The sequence below is a fragment of the Pristis pectinata genome, chromosome 12, assembly GCF_009764475.1.
Source record: "Pristis pectinata isolate sPriPec2 chromosome 12, sPriPec2.1.pri, whole genome shotgun sequence".
Lineage (NCBI taxonomy): Eukaryota > Metazoa > Chordata > Chondrichthyes > Rhinopristiformes > Pristidae > Pristis > Pristis pectinata.
The window spans coordinates 31,321,985-31,344,003 of NC_067416.1; the positions used below are offsets into that span (position 1 = coordinate 31,321,985).

Consider the following 22,019-nt stretch of genomic DNA (forward strand, 5'->3'; position numbering starts at 1 on the left):
CTGTGTTGATGGTCAGGCCAAGATCCCTCAGGCGAGAACAGAGTTGGCGGAGGTGCGTGGGATGTTCCTGGCGGCTGCTGCTGGCGATCAAGATGTCGTCGAGGTATATGAAGATGAAGTCAAGGTCGAGCCCGACCGCGTCCATCAGTCGTTGGAAGGGCTGAGCAGCGTTCTTGAGACCAAAGGGCATCCGGACGAATTCAGAGGCCGAAAGGTGTCATCGGTGCCGTCTTTGGAATGTCGTCCGGATGTACTGGGATCTGATGATAGCCACGGACGAGGTCGACCTTGGGGGGGGGGGGGGGGGGGAAGAAATGGACTGCCTGTGCAGGTTGGCAGTGAAGTCCTGAATATGCGCCATGGGGTACCAGTCCGGGGTAGTTATGTCGTTCAGGTGTTGGTAGTCGCTGCAGGGTCGCCAGCCTCTGGCTGCCTTGGGGACCATGTGTAGTAGAGAGGCCCATGGGCTGTCCAACCTGCAGATGATCCCCAACTCCTCCATCTTCCTGAATTCCTCCTTCGTGAGGTGGAGCTTGTCTGGGGGTAGCTGTCGGGCGTGGAGGGGTGGGCCCTGGGTGGGGATGTGATGCTGGACGTTGTGCTTGGGCAAGGTGGTGGAGAACTGGGGCTTTAGTACAGGTGGGAACTCTGCCAGGACCCTGGTGAACTTGTTGGTCAACATGGTGACTGAGTTGAGGTGTGGGGCCGGTAGCTTGGCCTCACCCAACGAGAACATTTGGAAGGTCCTGGCATGTACCAAATGCTTACCCTGCAGGTCAACCAGCAGACAGTTAGCACAAAGGAAATCTGCCCCGAGGAGTGGTTGCGCAACGGCAGCCATGGTGAATTTCCAGGTAAAGTTGCTGGTGCTGAACTGGAATTGAACCGAATGGGTGCCAAAGGTCCAGATGGCGCTGCTGTTGGTGGCTCTGAGGGCGGGGCCTGGTGTGCGATTGAGAGTCTCATGGCTGTTGGGAGGCATGACGCTGGTCTCGGCCCCGGTATCTACCCAGGAAACGACATCGGCGGCTGGCCCTGGTGTTGCCCAGAAACCTGCATGGTGGCCGGAACTTGCAGGTGTCTGTGCCCCACCGCTGGTGGTAGAAACACCATTGGTCGGTCGTTGTCTCAGACCTGGTGGCGGGTGGGGTGCAGTTGATTGCCGGGTCTGGCCTGCTGGGCCGCTGGGTATGTGGCGTGGCAACGCGCTCAACAGACGCCCCCGCTCTCCTTCGCCCACTAAAGGACATCAGCCTGGAGCAGGTGGATGTCGTCAGGTAACTGCTCTAGAAAGGCCTGCTCGAACATCAGGCAGGGCTTGTGGCCATCTGCCAGGGCCAACATCTCGTTCATGAGCGCAGAGGCGGGTCTGTCACCCAACTCATCGAGGTGGAGGAGGCAGGAAGCCCATTCGCGTCGGGAAAGGCTGAAAGTCTCAAGAAGGAGGGTCTTGAACTTATCATACTTCTCCGGGGGTGCCTGGATGAAGTCCTCAACCTGGGCTGCAGTGTCTTGGTCGAGGGCGCTCACCACGTAGTAGTACTTGGTGTCGTCCCTGGTGATCTGACGAATCTGGAACTGGGCCTCAGCCTGGTTGAACCAGACACGTGGCCGGAGGGTCCAAAAGGTGGGCAGTTTAAGGGCTACTGCCTGTACCTCTTGTTGCGCAGACATCGTGGGTCCAAAAATGTTTGGGCCCGTCGGGGTCACCAATGTAGCAGCTAGCTACACTACTATAGAATAAGACACTGAGTCTGTTGCTTGGAGTCAGAAGTCGATTGCTCAACAGGGGCGCGGTGCACCTTTTTAATACCGAAACTCTTCCCGCGCTGACATCACGTGTGGGTCACCTGACCTTCCCGCGCGCAGGCTTTCCTAGCCCAATGATGGAGAAGGAGGAGGGGCCTGCGCCATCTTGGGTCGGGGCCTCTGACGCTCGCGATCTCGGGAGCTGGTTCAATACCAATAAGGTGAGTCGCCACATTCTAAAATTTAAAAGTTGACTAAAAGGTGAGAGTGGACTGAGCGATTATGGATCAAATACAAGGAAACGTAGCGTCCTGCGATCAGAGGAAAGAATGGGACGTATATGGTATCAATAAATTACTGAAAAAATGAATGAAGTGAGCATTTCTAATAGACTTAAGTAGGATAGTTCCGAGGTGCTAGCACGGAAGCCTTGTGTGCAGAAGCAGGTCATTAATTCTTCTATGTCCAGCAAATGCTTAACAGTAATCAAGACCAATAGAATGTCAAATCTACATGCTTTAAAAAAAATAGGGTACATGTCAGAGGAAATCAAAGAGAATGGTCACACATAATGGTTAATGCTTCACCACCTTTGTTCAGGAGGTAATGGTTAATTGAGTTGAATAACAAAGGCATAGGTCCAGGTAACACTATGGCCTGAATTTTCTTTTTGAGTTGTGTTTTAATACTGATGACTTGAGCCATTGAGCATAGTGACCTGCTCAGTTATAGAACCTAAATCATGTCTGATACAAACCCAACTCCATGTCCAGCACTTAGAGTTTTATTTACTTATTACAACACAGAAGGAGGCCTTTCTGTCCATTGGGTTCATGTGGCTCCCAGCAGAGCAATCTCATCAATTTCTATCTGCCCCCGTATTTCCCTGTAATACTGCAACTTGTTCTCTCATCAGTTTCCCCCACACCTTCCTTCCCACCCCCCCCTTAATTGTTTTGTCACTTGGGGTAATTTACAGTAACCAATTAACATACCCCACACTTAACCCAACCCAGAGACATATGTAGAAAAACAGGAAGAGAGACTTAAAAATACTGCAAGAACATTGCTATTGATCAAGAATGGAGACATTTGAAATAGTAAGCAAACTGAATAAAGTATTGATCTGGTTCAACCTGGTCCAAACCCAAATGTTTTAACAGATCATGCACACAACAGACCCAATCGCCATGCATAGCTTGAGGTAGGTAGCCAGGCTCTAAATAAGATGCCTTTTCTGTTAAAATGAGGCCAACCTTTAGATCTGGGTTTCACTGTCGGCATGCAAGAGAAGCAGTGTGTGGGATTCTACATCAAACCAATATAAACAGAAGAAGAATGCATGTGGATGACATTTTGGCATGATGAAACTTAAAAGAATCATTTAAAAATGTCATTATACACTTCATTAGGTAATATGAGCACGTCTAAACAGTGGAAAGCAGTAGGTGTCTTTGTAACTGAAATTTGTATTATAGTAATAAATCTTAGGGAATTTTCTGTTTTGGAAAATGCAAGATATTCTTTTAAAGTGTAGACGTGTGTCTTTTGGAGACTACAGCATTGAATGTTTAGTAAATGTTTGGGGAATCCCTATTGATATGTAGAATGAAGTCCTTCCTTTATCTTTTTCAAAATTAACTACGTTGCTTTAGTGTGACACACAAGTCATAGCACAGGAAAAGAAATTCATTCTGTGGGTATATAATAAATATGTTCCTTATCATAGTCACTTGTATGATACTATTGATTGCAGTTCTCCAGAAGTCAGTAGTAATTAGATTTTTAAAGATGAATTGGCCTTTAATTTCTCAGTTCATACAACAATATAAAAAATGTACTAGAAACAACTTTAACTCCCTCTGTTTGGTGGGAATGAGGTTGTAGTAGAATTACAAACTCAAGTGGCATTGCTCTTAGGAGATGTACTGTAGAAAAGAGTGATGCACACTTTACCAGCAAGAATTTAAGAAAATAGTCATACAACACTGAAACAGGACCTTTGACTCACCATTGAAGCAGCCAGCATAATCAAAGACCCCACCCAGGTCATTTTCTCTTCTCTCCTCTCCCATCAGGCAGAAGATACAGGAGCTGAGGGCACATACCATCAGGCTCAAGGAAAGCTTCTATTCCCACTGTGATAACACTATTGAATGATAATACAATGAGATGGACTCTTGACCTCACACTCTACCTTGTTTGACCTTGCACCTTATTGTCTACCTGCAATGCACTTCCCTATAGCTGTGACTCTGCATTGTTATTGTTTTACCTTGTACTACCTCAATGCACAGTGTAATGAATTGATCTGTATAAACAGTATGCAAAACAAGTTTTTCACTGTACCTTGGTACAAGTGACAATAATAAACCAATACCATCTATACCAATCCCATTCACTAGAACTTCTATGCCTTAATGTTTACTAACATTTCTTTGGAGTCAGCAATGTCTTTTTAATTAGTTGCTGCAATTTACTAACTGTAAATTTAAAAAAAACAAAAGAAATGCAAATTGTTCTGTCCACTTAGAATCTGTAACAAATAAATACTTTGCAGTTCAGCCTGGCCATTTCTAGTGGTCTAGCACAGGAATCCATGCTGGGCCATTACTGTTTTTTATGTACATTAATGACTAGGATATGAATGTAGGAGGTATGATTAGTAAATTTGCAGTTGGTGTTCTAGATAATGAGGAGGGTAGATTTAGGCTACAAAATGATTGATGAGTTGCTAGGTTGGGTAAAACAATAGCAGATGGAATGTAATCTTGATAAGTGTAAGGTGATGTATCGGGTGGTTGAATAAGGGTAGGACATGAACAATGAATGATAGGGCCCTCGGGTGTATTGAAGAACGGAGGGTGCTTGGTATACAAGTACACCGATTGGGGAAAAGTGGTAGCACAGGTGGATGAGGTGATGAAGTCATTCAGGATGCTTGTCTTCATTAGCCAGGCACAGAATATAAGAGCATGGAGATCATGTTACAACTTTAAAGCTTTGGTTAGGCCACAGTTGGAGCATTGTGTGCATTGCTGGTTGTCACACAACAGAAAGGACATGATTGCACTGGAGAAGATAGAGGATATTTACCAAGTTGTCTTCTGGGATGGAGCATCTTGGTTATGAGGAGAGACTGGAGAAGGTAGGTTTGTTTTCCATGGAGTAGAAGAAATGAAGGGTGGATCTGATAGAAGTGTACAAAATTTGAGGCATGTGGATAGAGTAGAAAATAGGAAGTTTTCCCTCAGCAATGGTATCTAAAATAGAGGACATAGGTTTAGGGTTATTGATATTGGTTTATTATTGTCACTTGTACTGAGGTACAGTGAAAAACTTGTCTTGCATACTGTTCGTACAGATCAATTCGTTACGGAGTGCATTTAGGTAGTACAGAGTAAAAACAATAACAGAATACTGGGACTGGTCCCGCTGCTCAGAAGGGAAGGGAGGAGAAGAGGAGGGCAATAGTGATAGGGGACTCAATAGGCAGGGAAACAAACAGGAGGTTCTGTGGACGTGAGCGATAATCCCAGATGGTATGTTGCCTCCCAGGTGCCAGGGTCCAGGATGTCTCTGATTGGGTTTACAGCATTCTTGAGTGGGAGGGAAAACAGCCAGAAGTCGTGGTACATGTTGGTACCAATGACATAAGTAGGAAGAGGGATGAGGTCCTGAAAAGTGAGTTTAGGGAGCTAGGCAGAAGGCTGAAGAACAGGACCTCAGGGGTAGCAATCACAGGATTGCTGCAGTGCCACGTGATAGTGAAGGTAAGAATAGGAGGAGATGGCAGATGAATGTGTGGCTGAGGAGTTGATGCAGGAGGAAAGGTTTTAGATTTTTGGATAATTGGGATCTCTTCTGGGGAAGGTGGGATCTGTACAGAGTGGATGGGTTACACTGGAACCTGAGGGGGACCAATATCCTTGCAGGCAGGTTTGCTAGTGTGGTTCAGGAGGGTTTAAACTAGTTTGTAAGGGGGATGGGAGCCAGAGGGGTAGGTCAGTGGATGAAGTGCATGGGGTAAAGTCAGATCTAACATGTAGAGAGGCTTTGAGGAAGGAGAAGCAGAGCATAGGGTATAAAAGTAGAAAGGTGGATGGGCTAAAGTGCATTTACTTAAATGCAAGAAGTATCAGGAATAAGGGTGATGAACTGAGAACTTGGATAAGTACCATAGAACAATACAGGCCCTTTGGCCCACCATGTTGTGCCAACCTTCAAACCACTCCTAAGACTATCTAACCCCTTCCTCCCACATATCCTTCTATCTTAAATTCCTCCATATGCTTAACTAACAATCTCTTGAACTTGACCAACGTATCAGCCTCCACCACCACCCCAGGCAGTGCATTCCATGCACCAACCACGCTCTGGGTGAAAAACTTCCCTCTGACGTCTCCCTTGAACTCCACACCCCCACCCATTACCTTACAGCCATGCCCTCTTGTATTGAGCATTGGTGCCCTGGGAAAGAGGTGCTGGCTGTCTACTCTTCCACTCTATCTTAATATTTTGTATACCCCTACCATGTGTCCCCTCATCATCCTTCTCTCCAATGAGTAAAGCCCCAGCTCTCTTAGTCTCTCCTCATAATCCGTACTCTCCAATCCAGGCAGCATCCTGGTAAATCTCCTCTGCTCCCTCTCCAACGCCTCCACATCCTTCCTATAATGAGGTGAACAGAACTGGATGCTACTCTGTACGTGGGACTATGATATTGTGGCTCTTGCAGAGACTTGGCTGTCACCAGGGCAGGAATGGATATTGAATATTCCTGGATTTCAGTGTTTCAAAAGGGATGGGGGGGGGGTGCAGGAGAAGAGGAGGAGGGGTGGCGTGAACTGGTCAGGGATACTATTACGGCTGCAGAAAGGGTGGATAATGTAGAAGGATCCTCTCTCGAGTCAGTATGGGTGGAAGTTAGGAAGAAGAAAGGAGCAGTTAATCTGCTGGGAGTATTCTATAGGTCCCCTGGTAGCAGTAGGGATACTGAGGAGCAGATTGGGAGGCAGATTTTGGAAAGGTGCAAGAATAACAGGGTTGTTATCATGGGGGACTTCAACTTCCCAAATATTGATTGGCACCTGCTTAGTACCAAAGGTTTAGACAGGACAGAGTTTAAGTGTGTCCAGGATGGATTCCTGTCACAATATGTTGATAGGCCGACTAGAGGGAATGCCATATTAGATCTAGTATTAGGTAATGAACCAGGTCGGGTGATAGATCTCTCAGTGGGTGAGCATTTGGGGGACAGTGACCACCACTCCCTAACATTTAGCATTGTCATGGACAAGGATAGGAGCAAAGAGGACAGGAAGATATTTAATTGGGGAAGGGCAAATTATGAGGCTAGAACTTGCGAGAGTAAATTGGGATGACATTTTTGAAGGGAAATGTACTATGGAGATGTGGTCATTATTCAGGGATCTCTTGCGGGATGTTAGGGATAAATTTGTCCTGGTGAGGCAGAGAAAGAATGGCAGGGTGAAGGAACCATGGGTGACGAGAGGTGGAACAACTAGTTAGGAGGAAGAAGGCAGCATACATAAGGTTTAGGAAGCAAGGATCAGATAGGTCTCTTGAGGAATATAGGGTAGCAAGGAAGGAACTTAAGAAGGGGCTGAGGAGAGCAAGAGGGGGACAAGTAGGGTTAAGGAGAATCCCAAGACTTTTTTCACGTATGTGAAGAGCAGAAGGATGACGAGAGTAAAGGTAGGACCGATTAGAGACAAAGGTGGGAAGATGTGCCTGGAAGCTATGGAAGGGGGTGAGGTTCTCAATGAATACTTCTTGTCAGTATTCACCAAGGAGAGGGGCCTTGATGACGCTGAGGACAGTGTTGATAGGGTTAATATTCTAGAGCATGTAGATATCAGGAGAGGATGTGTTGGAGCTGTTAAAAAATATTAGGACAAATAAGTCCCCGCAGCCTGACAGAATATTCCCTAGGCTGCTCCGCGAGGCGAGGGAGGAGATTGCTGAGCTGTTGGCTAGGATCTTTGAGTCCTTGTTGTCCATGGGAATGGTACCGGAGGATTGGAGGGTGGCAAGTGTTGTTCCCTTATTCAAAAAAGGTAGTAGGGTTAGTCCAGGGAATTACAGACCAGTGAGCCTTGCGTCTGTGGTGGGCAAACTGTTGGAAAGGATTCTTAAAGATCTATGATCATTTACAGAATCATGGACTGTTTAGGGACAGCCAGCATGGCTTTGAGGGGCAGATCATGTCTCACAAGCCTGACAGGATTCTTTGAGGAGGTGACCAGGCAGATTGATGAGGATAGTGCAGTAGATGTAGTCTACATGGATTTTTAGTAAGGTGTTTGACAAGGTTCCACATGGTAGGCTTCTTCAGAAGATCAGAGGGCATGGGATCCAGGGAGGCTTGGCTGTGTGGATTCAAAATTGGCTTGCCTATAGAAAGCAGAGGGTTGTGGTGGAGGGAGTGCATTCAGATTGGAGGGCTGTGACTAGTGGTGTCCCACAAGGATCTGTTCTGGGATCTCTACTTGTGACATTTATTAGTGACTTGGATGAGGGGATGGAAGGGTGGGTTGGCAAGGTTGCAGATGACAAAGATTGGTGGTGTTGTGGATAGTGTGGAGGACTGTTGAAGACTGCAGAGGAATATTGATAGGATGCAGAGCTGGGCTGAGAAGTGGCAGATGGAGTTCAATCTGGAGAAGTGTAAGGTGGTACACTTTGGAAGGACAAACTCCAAGGCAGAGTACAAGGTTGATGGCAGGATGCTGGGTAGTGTGGAGGAGCAGAGGGATCTGGGGGTTCATATCCACAGATCCCTGAAAGTTGCCTCACAGGTGGATGGGGTAGTTAAGAAAGCTTATGGGATGTTAGCTTTCATAAGTCGTGGGATCGTGTTTAAGAGCTGTGAAGTAATGATGCAGCTCTAGAAAATTCTGGTTAGACCACACTTGGAGTACTGTGTCCAGTTCTGGTCACCTCATTATAGGAAGAATGTGGAAGCATTGAAAAGGGTGCAGAGGAGATTTACCAGGATGCTGCCTGGTTTGGAGAGTATGGATTATGTGGAGAGACTAAGGGAGCTAAGGCTTCTCTCTTTGGAGAGAAGGAGAATGAGAGGAGACATGATAGAGGTATACAAGATATTAAGAGGAATAGATAGAGTGGACAGCCAGTGCCTCTTTCTCAGGGCACCAATGCTCAATACAAAAGGGCATGGCTTTAAATTAATGGGTGGGAAGTTCAAGGGAAATATCTCTTGAACTTCCCTCTGTTTTTTACCCAGAGTGGCTGGGGCATGGAATGTGCTGCCTGGGGTGGTGGTGGAGGCAGGTACATTGGTCAAGTTCAAGAGCTTGTTAGATAAGCATATGGAGGAATTTAAAATAGGGGGACATGTGGGAGGAAGGGGTTAGATAGTCTTGGGTGAGCTTTAAAGGTCGGCACAACGTGGTGGGCCGAAGGGCCTGTATTGCACTGTACTGTTCTATGGTAAAGTGTCACAGCTATAGGGAAGTGCAGTGCAAGGTCATAACAAGGTAGATTGCCAGGTCAATAGTCCATCTCATCGTATAAGAGAGCCGTTCAATAGTCTTTTCACTGTGGGATAGAAGCTTTCCTTAAGCCTGGTGGTATGTGCCCTCAGGCTTCTGTATCTTCTGCCTGATGGGAGAAGAGAGAATGACCTGGGTGGGTGGGGTCTTTGATTATCTGAATGCTTCACCAAGGCAGCGAGAGGTAAAGACAGTCCATGGAGGAGAGGCTGATTTCCGTGACGTGCTGGGCTGTGTCCACAACTCTCTGCAATTTCTTGCAGTCCTGGGCAGAGCAGTTGCCATGCCAAGCCATGATGCATCTCGATAGGATGCTTTCTATGGTGCATTGGTAAAAGTTGATGAGTGTCAAAGGGGACATGCCAAATTTCTTTAGCCTCCTGAGGAAGTAGAGGCACTAGTGAGCTTTCTCGGCTGTGGCATCTGTGGGTGGACCAGCACAGGCTATAGGTGATGTTCACTCCTAGGAACTTGAAGCTCTCAACCCTCTCGACCTCAGCACCATTGATGTAGACATGTGCATGTACACCGCTTCCTTTCCTGAAGTCAATGACCAGCTCTTTTGTTTAGCTGACATTGAGGGAAAGGTTGTTGTCATGACACCATATCACTTAGCTCTCTAACTCCTTCCTGTACTCCAACTCATCATTATTTGAGGTACAGCCTACTGCGATGGTATCATCTGCAAACTTGTAGATGAGTTAGAGCAGAATTTGGATACACAGTCATGAATATATAGGGAGTAGAGGGCTGAGGATGCAGCCTTGTGGGGCACCAGTGTTTAGAATAATTGTGCCGGCGGTGTAGCCATCTATCCTCACTGATTGTGGTTTGTTGGTCAGAAATTCAAGGATCCTGTTGCAGAGGGAGGTGTTGAGTCCCAGATCTTAGAGTTTGGTGATGAGTTTGCTTAGAATTTGTAGTATTGAAGGTGGAGTGTAGTCAATAAACAGTAGTTTCACTTTGGTGTCTTTACTGTCCAGATGCTCCAGAGATGAGTGTAGGGCCAGGAAGATGGCATCCACAGTAGACCTGTTTCGGTGCTTGGCGAATTGCAGTGGGTCGAGGTTGTCTGGGAGGCTGTAGTTAATGTATGCTATGACCAACCTTTCAAAGCACTTTGTGATGGTGGAGCCACTGGTTGGTAGTCATTAAGGCATGTTACCTTGTTTTTCTTAGGTACTGGGATGATGGTGGTCATCTTAAAAAGGGAGGGAACCTCTAATTGAAGAAGAGAAAAATTAAATACATCTGCAAATACCTCCACCAGCTGAACAGCACAAGGTCGAAGCACACGGCCAAGGACACTGTCCAGGCCAGATGCTTTCCTCGGGTTCACTCTCAGGAAGACTGATCTTGCGTCCTTGACGGTGATCATGGGTTCAGTTGCATTGGAGGCTGTCAGGGTGGGTGGTGACAATTCACTCCCCTTCTGTTCAAAATGCACATAGAATGTGGTAAGCTCATCAGGAAGGGATGCGCTGTTGTTAACTATGCTGCCCAACTTTGTTTTGTAGCCTGTTATAGCACGTAAGCTCTGCCACAACTGATGGCTGGTCTGGGACTGGTATTGTCTCTTGGCATTCCTGATAGCTTTCCGGAGGTCGTATCTTGATCTCTTGTAAAGGTCAGGGTCACCTGATTTGAATGCGGCAGTCCTTGACTTCATTAGGGAGTGGCTCTCCCAGTTTGTGCATGGTTTCCAGTTTGGGAGCAAGATTTTTTTTCCCCCCTCCATTCCGGTGGTTAGAATCTGCCTGAGTGAGAGGTGGAGGCAGGTACTCTTAGATACTATGAAAACATTGAATGAGCATTTGAATTGCCAAGGTGTAAAAATGCTACAGGCCACATGCTATAAAATGGGATTAGTATAGATGGGTACTTGATGGTCAGCTAGGACATAGTGGGCCAAAGGGCCTGTGCTGTATGTCTCTGAATCTATGATTAGTACTCTCTCCAGCACCCTAAACATTTGCTCCCTCCGCACTGTCATCAGGGGACTACAGGTTGCAATATTTAAAAGAGTGCACTGCAACAATTTAGCAATGCTTCGACAACATCCCACAGTCCTTACCAACAGTTCACAACATCCTGTTCTGGAAAGATATTCTTGTTCCTTCATTATTGCCAGGGCAATACCTAAAACTTCCTAACTCTCAGTGCTCTGGGAGAACCTTCACCACAAGTGTTGCAGTGCTTTAATAGGGAGATGCAACATCAAATCATCATCAGTTTGGGATGGGCTGTGAATGAGATGAATACCTTTTTTAAAAAAAAGTTGGAACTATATGATATGGTTTTAAAATGGAGACTGAATTATATCTGCAAACCCTGGTCCAAATATCCTCTTTCAAATCGTGCTACACCTCATTTACCCTTGGTTTCCTGGGAAACTAGCTTGTGCTAGGGCAGGTTGTTTTTGGGTTTTTGCGGGGGGGGGGGGTGGTGGGTGTGTGGCGGCTAGTGATTGCAAATGTGTAACCCATAGGTAGGACAGCTTTTTTTAAGGGTGTCATTCCTGAGCTGATTTTTAAAAAATATTTACTTTTAAAGTGTTGTTTTACAAATACTTCACTGTACAATTTTAACCTTGTGTCTGTTGGATTGCCATTAAAGTTCAGTCAGCCATTCAATACAGACGAACCCATTTTGAAGCTAGTGACATGAGATGCTGAGTGATGTGAGTTTTGTTTTTGCTGTATGGAGATGTGCTATGAAATCAGGCAAATAGTGGTTATTGGCTGCAATCCAGGTTCTTGCTTACGGTTAGATTGGTGAATGGAGTGTTGACACAGCGACAGCCTACCAGATGATGAGTTCCAGCATTAGAGATATTGATGAATTTGCTGTGACAAGTTATTACAAAACACAGCTGGATGAACCATGTGGATTGCAATTACTGCTGTGTGAACTGCAACCCATTGTTGGAAATCCAAATGTGTTGTGAGCTGTTGCTATGGGAAATATTATTTACAGAGTACAGTACACCAGTGTTCCTACTCCAACAGAGTCCCTCCAATATCTTTAGAACAATAGATCATATTTTCTATAGCTATAATATTTCATTTTATGGCAATGTCTACTAAAAGTTGAACTTGTAGCCAACAACGATGAATCACGTAAAAGAATGACTGATTGTAATCTGGTTTGATCCATTGGAATCTAAATTGCCAAAGCACACAAAAACCAAAATGCGAAAAGTCAAATCTTTTGAATAGTTAAACCTGATACTTTTTAGATCTGCCATGGTAAGGCTTTTTCTATCAACCATACAATTAGTGCTTCTGTAAGGACAGTGATCAAGCTAAAAGATTGTGAAGATCACAAAATAATTGTGAGGAAAACGATTAATCCATCCAGAAAGACCCTAAAAATGTACACTCCCACTTGCCCATCCAGTTGTTTCTGGCATGATTATAAGGCTTTGAAGTCCACTATTCTATCCGGCAACACTTTGTTTCCATGTGTCGACAACTGTGTGTGGGCAGCTTCCTGATTATTTCCCCTTAATTGACTTCCTTCAAGTTTTAAATCTGCGGATTTTTTTTCTTACTGTGGCAATTTGATTGAATGTAATTCTCCAAGGAGATCTTTTCCATTTCATTTTCTGTAGATTTTAAGTTCTCCTGGATGTTTCCCTTAAGGCAAAAAAGCCTTGGTGTATCCTGAGGTTTCCTTGTAAATCACACTCTTGACACTGGGGATTAAATTCTTCATTTCTTCTCTGCACTCCAACATTCCCTTGATCTAAACCAGACACTGTATTGAAGATGTGCCCTGACCAAAGTCTTGTACATTTGATTTCCTCTGTGTATTTTACTGTTTTGGCAATGTAGTTTAGAGGTAGTTAATATGTTATTAGCAGTATCAGCATGTCAAAATTCAGTTCCATAATGGGGATGAATTTCTAAGCCTTAAGTTTTTCCAAAAGTAAACTATCATGGATGCTGCAACTCTGAAATAAGAGCAGAAAATGCTGAAAATTGTCTGTAGATCAGGCAGCATCAATGTAAAGAGAAGCTAGCATTTCTGGGTCAATGACATTTCACTAATGCTATTCTATTTATTTTGTTGCATGCTACTCCATATTGGCTAGACATTGACTTCTGAGCTTAGTAATTTCTTTGGCCTATTTCATCTTCCTCCTTAGTTACTTTAGCCTTTCCTCACTGCTTCTGGATCCTTTTGCTGTAACGTAGCTACTCTAAATCCTTAAATAATTTCTCACATTTGCCTGGTATCATCACAAGATAAGATTAGTCGCGTGTACATCAAAACACACAGTGAAATGCATCTTTTGCATAGAGTGTTCTGGGGACAGCCCGCAAGTTTGCTACGCTTCCAGTGCCAACAAAGCATGCCCACAACTTGATCAGAATTAATTCTTTAGTTCAAATATTGTTCTTATCAGCCTGATTTTTTTTTTAAAAGATCAGAATAAAGGATGAAAAGAAATTGGTTTTGTTCTCCATTTTTATGCTCATCAGCACAATCTTTTTGGTTTTTGAGGGGCCTGACGACTTCATTTCTGAAATCAACCAAACACCCTAATAGCAGCATATGGTTTTCCTTTTGTGCACAGAGGGAAGATTCCTTAAATGTTATGATATCATTGATAGATCAAGTGATGCTGATGATTTTTTTTGATTATTGTATTAGGTTGCAATTGTATTGCAAAGCCATATTTGATTTTAGGAGGTTCAGAAGCTTCATGTTTTTCACCCTTTCCTGACTTCAAGCCTATGCCTCAAATGTATTAGGATTTGCAGTCAATGTGGCACTCAACTAATGACACGCTGTCAAAACAAGTAATTTCAAAGCTCAGTACTTTGAAAGTACTTGTTATGAGAGTAATCTGTCTGGGTCCGAACCATCTACCATAGGTTTGAGTTTTGGCATTAAAGCACAAAATGGAAAGTGTCAGATGGAGCTAATCTACTTTGAGGCAGGATGAGCAAGGAAAGAGTACACAAGGTGTTAATCTGTGTCATGCACTTTGGTTAAAGGCAATTTTTTTTTCTTTGTTTTATTGTTCAGAAATGGCCTTTTGAGTAAATTGTGACAATCTCAGTAAAGTAAAGAACCTAATTTTTGTTTTGTCCTGTGTAGTTGCTGGAGAAACTCATCAGGGTATGCTGCATCTGTGGAGGGAGAAACAGTTAATGTTTCAGATGATGAACATTATCAGAACTGAAATTTGCATGTTATGTTGCAGGGAAGAGATGGAGAGAACAAGGGAATGCCTGTGATAGGGTGGAGATTGAATTTGTCTAGGCAACACAGTTCTTTATAATCCTCATTTGCTGATACTGCTTAATCAGTGCAACTCAGTTTCTCACAACCTTAGCCCAAGAACTTGGTAAGGACTTTAGAAGAATCAGACTAACCTACTGGCTGTACTGATACATATCATTCATATAATGTGTTGCATTGTAGTTTATGTACTACAATCGATATTAAAGCTCATTTACAGTTTTAGATTGAAAGCACAATTCAACTATTTAGCAGATGTAAATATGCTTGAATTGAGTGAATTATGCAGCTTGCTGTGCTACATCTAAATAGTGGAGAGCCACTTGATCACTGGTTTTTGGTTTAAACTAATGGTTTCATATTTCATGGTATTGCACAAAACAAGTTTTGCTTTTTGACAGGGGTGTCCCTGTGAAGAATCGTTTTTACTTTGCAGGTTAAGTTGACTTTGGTATCCTGACCCAGCATCCACTGAAATAAAAACGCTACATAATTCGTAAACAATGAAATGTTTTGAAAGGAAATTGGACTAATTGGTCCCACCCTAACAACCTCAAAACAAAACATTGGTGCTGCTGGAAATAAAGTGTTGTTCACTTGTGCAGATGTAATTTGCATATTTAACAAGGGATATCTATTTTGAAGTATGTTACTCAACTATTAGATGCAAAGTGATCAGTATGCCAGTGAAATTTAGATAGGATTTACCTTTTGATTCCTAAAAATATGTGGTTCCCCATATTTTTAGTCTAGCATGGATCTGAGGGAAATATTGGTCAGTTGTACAATGAAAGTAATACCCAATCAAATTATGACAAACTGAACATATTAGGGAACATGATCTCCATTCTTATCCGTGCATCACCTACTGATGCTCATAGGAGTTTAGTGTTCCAATCTGTCTACTGCTGTGAACTTGAATAATTTTTCTGTGTTATTATACATACAAACATTCAACTTTTGCAATACACAAATAATCACAATGGAAGTTAAATCTGGGATATTTATTTACAAACAATCATTCCAATTCAAGCTCTGCCTTTCTAAGCCACTTGCAATGTTCTAGGGTTGTTTTGTAAGGCACATTTTACACTACTATTGTAACTTTGTGTATTTTACTACTGTGGCTATACATTTTCATTAGTTGTTTTAATAGCTGTGTTCACCTTGTAAAGATGTATAATGTGATAAGCTTACTATTATTATGAATTTGTCCCCAAGCCATGTTCCTTCTGTTCTTTGCAATTTGTGCTTCACTTGTGTCTTAGAATTCTATTTCACTTACATTTGGTCCTCATTTGAATAACATTGCAAGTTAGTGCACGAGAGCCAATGGCAACAAGTTGTATTTATGTAGAGCCTTTAATGCAGTGGTATGTCTCTCAGCCCTACCAAATGACTGGTTCTGGGACAGGTTCTAGCCTTATTAAGGAACCCTGTCCTTTGCATCTCTCTTGAACATCAGTGAAATTTTGCTAATGGATCATGGGAACAGGTATTGAGGACTTTTGGGATTAGAGGAAGGAGGGCCTGTGGCCATGGTCTATTTGGGACCAATGGGGAGGAGGAATAGGTATGGACCAATTGGGGTCTGTGATCAGGTGTGGGAGATGTCTGGATAGATTGGGGGCTGTGCTGAACAGCAACATAGAAATGTCTGGGCTGATCAGAGCCTGTAATCAGAAGTTTTCTACATTTAGTCTATATTCATAAAAGGAGAGAGAAACAAATAACAAGTAACCACAAGTAAGTTTGCCTGACATTTGTTATTGGGGAAAATGCTAGAAATCACTATTGATGCTAGGACCAGGATATTTAAAGTTGTAATACAATTGAAAAGAGTTGGTATGGTTTTGTGAAAAAAAAATTCTGTTCGTTAACTTTATTAGTTCTTTGAGAATGTAATATGCAGAATGGACAAATGGGAGCTAGTATGTACGGTTGTTTTGGTTTTCTAAAAGGCATTCATTTAGATGTCATGCAGGTAAAAGTTCTTGGGGGATTGGGGTATAATATTAGCAGGCATGAGAGATTGGTTAAGTAACAGTCAGGGTAAATATATAATTTTCATCTTGAAGTAATAACTAGTAGGGTGCCAGAAGGATCAGTACTGAAGCTTCAGCCACTTATACTCCATTTAAGACGAAGGGATTGAATGTATTGTAGTTGTATTTGCTGATGATGCAAAGATGGGTAGATAAGCCAGTTAGGAATATGTAGAATCTGCAAAGGGATATGTAGGTTAAGCGAATGGGTGAAAATTTGGCAGGTGGAATATAACATGAGGTCATGCAGTTTGCTAGAAGGAATCGAAAAGCAGAATGTTATTTGAATAGAGAGAAACTACAGAATTCTGCAGGATGGAAAGATTTGGGTGTCCTAGCCCATGAAACAGAAAATGATCATGCAGGTACAGCAAGAAATTAGGAAGACTAATGGAATGTTAGCCCTTATTTCAAAGCTGATGGTGTGCTTTTCAAAAACAAACAGGGAAGCCCCTTTACGGTTGTATAGAGTGTTGGTGAGACTAATTCTGAAGTACTAAGAACAGTTTTGGCCATATTTAAAGAGGGACGTATGGTAGGTTGATTCATGGATGTTACCTTTTGAGAAAAGGTTATGTGGGTTGGATCTAAACACTAGAGTTTAGAAGCTAGAGGGCCGCTCTTATTGAATTGCACAGGGTAGGTCCTGTGAGGATGTTTTTTTTTCATTCATGTGGGAACATACTTTCAGAGTACAATTGAGATGAAGAAAAAATTTCTCCTGGTATGAATTTATGGAGTTTTGTCTAAAAAAAATCTATGGAGAGAGTCATGTATGAGAGTTGCAGATTTTTTGGTGTATTTCAGAATGGGCTAGAAAGTAGGCAGAGGTCAAGATTGGATCAGATGGTCTTGTGGACTGTTTGATTTGTATTTCATATGCGTCATCTGGACCAGTCAGAGACTGAGCTTGGGTGGGTGGAAGTTATTTGGACCAATCGGTTACTATGACTTTGAATGGCTTGGTAAGACTTTGAAAGAATTGGAGGTGGTGATTCTATGAAATGTATTGTGGCTGAATTTTTAGACTAGTATATTCTTATGTTTTGGTCTGGTCACCCTTTGGATGTTGTCAACCATTCAAATAGCCCAAAATAATTTTAAAAATGTTACCGTAAAGTTGTGTTTGAGGCAGTAATAAGATAATATGGTCTCTCTCATGCACTGCTGTATTTCTTAGTTTTTATTCTGAACAAGAAGGTGCAAAGCAAGCGAAAGTTTGGGAAAAGAGCACTAAGGATCCTTATCAGGATTATTACTAGGGTGGGGGTGCCTCAGTTATGAGGTGAAGCCAGAACTTGGAACAGAGAAGATAGAAAGGTGTCTTAATAGAAATATGAAAGGTAATGAGAGGTTTTGAATAGGGGGGAAAAAAAATATTCCCACTGACTAGTAGGCCGGAAACTTGAGATTCAAAATTATCAGTCAACATTCTAGAGGAGAGTAGAAGAATCTTTATTTGCTCACTCTTTCGGCTCACTTTTTTGGCCTACTGGAATGCTTTATCTGGAAAGGAGGCGATTCCATCCCTTTTCCTTTTGAAAGGGATTTGGACATGTACAATAAAATTCCAATAATTTGGCATGCTCGGGACCTTGGTGTCAAATTGGCAGGTTTTCTAGACTTATTGAATGCTATTCCAATTAATACTCCAGTACACTTTTTTAATTTAGATTTTTTTTAAGACATTGCACAGTACATAATAAATATTCCAGCAAACCTGGACCCATGCCCTAGGATACCAATAAAGGCCTTTTTAAAGGTTTTTAAATATTAATAAAAATACTTAAAATGGCTATTGTGTATTAGTGTACCTGGTTCTGTATATTTCAAAATATTTTCAGTTATTTAAAACCATGCTGTAGGTGGAGGACTTGGATTAAAAATGCTTATTTTGGTTACTAAACTACTTTCCAATCTTTAAAATTAAATAACACCAAATTTCCTCTCTTTTTTTAAAAAATGAAGGAATATTTCCAGAAGCAAAATTAAAAAAAATACAATCTAAATGCTGCCTGTGCACTGGTTCATGCAAGAATAAGTTTGAGCAGACACAGGAACAAAAAATTAATTTTGGGGAAAACCAGCACAGGTTGCACCCTGATTGCTGCTGATTGTACTCAACAAGCCTCACCTTGTACTGTACTATGCACTGGCATTCCGTTTTTGAAGATGTATACCTTATAACGTCTATAACTTATTTATCTTTTTTCTTGTTTTTACAGTGATAATTTGAAGATTGCAAAAGGAAAAATCACTAACTACCAAGCAACAGAATCATTTTCACTAAATGGTTTATAATATCCATCTTGAAGGAAGCAATATGAATTTTTAGAGCTGCAAAACGGCTGATTTTGCACAGTAAATGATCTCTAATATACTGAGCAGAACTCTGTTATGTCATACAATACTTGAGAGTCCAGCTCTTCACAGTTTGAATGATCATGGACTTTATCAACTGGTAGTTTCTCTGGCTTTTACTTAGACTCCCACAAAAGGGGTAGACTCTAAGTTCAGCCTTTCTATTATTACCGGGCTTCAGCAGGGATATCTTGAGAACCGCCACTGCAAAGGCCATGCTATGACAGTCAAAGAAAAGAATCAGATGAATACTGAGAGTCGTTTTTTCAAGATGACCTCTGAAGAAATAGTTTCTCCTGTGTTTGCAACCATGGGATCAGGAAAGATGATATCGGCCCAGTCAGCTGAAGATGAAAATAGGTTGGGTAATTCAGGCTGTGATGTTAAAATAAGGCATGTTGTCAATGAGGGAATGCTGGCTGCAGATCCTATGTCAGTCCTTCAGAGTCCTTCTGAGGCTCCTACAGAGTTGCAGGGGATAGCACACAGCACACGGCCGGCAATGACTGTGGCACAACTGACAGCAAAATATAATGCTGCGAGTGGAATGGAACTTAAGGGTAGTGCAATGGGAACTGCAAGCTCAAACATGGGGTGCCACAATGGAAATGGATGCTTATCTAGACAGAAAAATTGTGATTCCAGCTTGTTTTCAGAGAAACTCAAGCCATGTCAATTGCAAACAGATGAAGGTGTACACTGGAACCCCAAGATTCGCCCCTCATTCTTGGGTGAAGGGATCAAAAGAGGTGAGAATGACTCAACAGAAGAAAAGTCTTCCGTAGATATGCCATTATTGTGCAGCCAAACAGCAATGGAAGACAGTTGTTCAAATGGTGGCTTGAAGATAAAGCACCATGCCAGCTGTGAGAATAAGCAGAAACATGTCTTTTATCCTGGACAGTGTTCACAGGAGACTTCCATTTTCCATGTTGAAGATGACTATCAATCCTCAACCTTTACTTGTGCATCAAATATGTTATTTCCAAAAGACTACATTGGAGAAGGTGTCCACAACAATAATTACAGTTGTCCAAGCTTGAATGTTACACAAGCAGGATTAGGCACAGACCAAAGAAAGCTGAAGATGAAACCCTTGACTGTTGCAGGCCATTTGATCGATCGATTTCCTCTAAAACCTCCCAATAGCTATTTTGAAGATTCAGATGATGCCTGTGATGAAGGGATGGAAGATGAATTTAACCGAAACAAAAAAGAGCGGTCCACTTTGCTGTTTAGAAGATACAATAAGAATAACCGAGAAGTGAAGAAATCTGTTTATACAGGATCCAAAGCACGGACAAGGAGGTTACCATCAGGACACATAGGTGCAAAAGCCAGGAAGGCTGTCAGCCAAAAGAGAAACATTAGTCATGATGTCAAAGTTCCTAAGGTTCCCAGTGAGAAACTCCTGATATGCCAAGCTATGCTTCTGATGGATAACTGGACCAGACCCAGCAGGTACAAGGTAAGATGCCACAGATGGTGCTACTTTAATTTACTGTATTTTTGGGTATTTTTTATTTGAGATGAGAAGCCATGGATTCAGTTGGTGGGTTGACAAACAACATTAAGAAATAACTGCAAAGTTTTGGGATGTTAACTGTTGATAACCCTGACATGTTGGCTGATGTAAGATGTTTCTTGTCTATGTAGTTGGAATTGAGATATTAATGTTGGCTTGGTCTTCAGAAATTCCAATGTTGGAATCTGTAGTGAAGCATTCACCAGGCAGACTAGTCAGAATAGAAATGTTGATGTGGGCTTGAATTGCATTTGATGAACAAGTGCTAACTGCAACAGAGTTAACTTTTGTTTTCCATATATCTACACTTGCCATAAAACACCTGTGTAAATATTGAGGTGAAGCAGGAGAATTGGTGTAGAATGTATGTGAAAGACTCGGGAGTGACTCTGCAGGAATACTAAACCAGCAGCAATTGTTTGTTATGTGCAATGATTTTTAGGAATGTTCAATCAGCTTCACATGTAATAAAATCATGTTTTGTGACTTTCCTGGTGATTTTATTCCTTTTTATTCAAATCTAATGAACTGTAAGTAGTAGGTAAGAGGAGATTTTGATTTGTGGTAGCTGAACTTCAACATAGCTGAGTTGATTACTGGTGGTGGTTTAGAAGATGAAGGTAATTATTTAACAAAATTTAACTGAGAATTGTACATCACAGATGGAGACTATAATTTCGTATTATTTTCCCTTTCAACAGAAATGTTCTTTATTTGGTTGCTTTAATTGCTTTCTTCCATTGTACCAAATTAAAGAAATTATACAGAATTAGAGCAAAGTGAGAAATATTGCCCTATTTGAGGCTGCCACCTCCAGCTTCCATCCCTTCTTTTTCTCAGAACCAAATCCTCCCTGACCAAAATCATCCAAATGACTAATCTGGATTATACGTTCATGTGCTAGTCTGGTACTTGGATCACCTGACCTACTAATACAGAGGTGAGGGAGTTCATATTGATCCATGTAGACACAATATAAAACTTGTTAATGCTACTTGGATAATCTATGACCTCAGTCACAATGTAAAGTGTATAAGTGTAAACTTGCTTGGCAATGGAAACACATACTTCACATGTAATTTAGTGCTTCATCACATTTGGAGCACTTTGATATTATCAGTAGGTATAAAGGTTAAATGCTCTATTCACTACCATTGTTATACAATCCGAGCAGGGAAAGTTCAAGCTCAATTGCACGTAAATAAAGCAAAATTTATTAGTGTTAGTTCTAGATCACTGTAGGACATCTGTTAAAAGGGAATTATTTTTGCCTGAAGGAGCAAATATCTTTAACAAATAACTTCCAGTTGCTCCGCAGGGTGCATCCCTGTGATCCAAACAGGCAACAGTGATGACAACAGCCTTAGAACTCTTCTCTTTGTAGTGAGAAAATCAAGTTTTGTTTTTTTTCTCTGTTCAAGTTTGTTGCTTCTCTGCTTCATTCTCAAGATCTGTTTTTGATAAAGATGAGAGCAAAATGTATTTTGTAATGGTTAACAGTATAAACATGTTGTCATGTGACTTTCAGAAGTTTAAGAAATGATTGAA

The 22,019-nt window shown here is 42.1% G+C and overlaps 1 protein-coding gene across 5 annotated transcripts in view; it reads left to right on the forward strand.

The window, feature by feature from the left end:
- Nucleotides 1-19,285: 19,285 nt before the first annotated feature.
- The window catches only part of plce1 (phospholipase C, epsilon 1), a 269,332-nt gene continuing 266,598 nt past the window's right edge, over nt 19,286-22,019 (forward strand). For all 5 annotated transcript variants that reach the window (XM_052027250.1, XM_052027251.1, XM_052027253.1 and 2 more), the window contains exon 1: nt 19,286-20,414. In XM_052027250.1, coding sequence (XP_051883210.1) covers nt 19,359-20,414 — 1,056 coding nt within the window. In that variant the 5' untranslated portion in view covers nt 19,286-19,358. The remainder of the gene's footprint in view (nt 20,415-22,019) is intronic.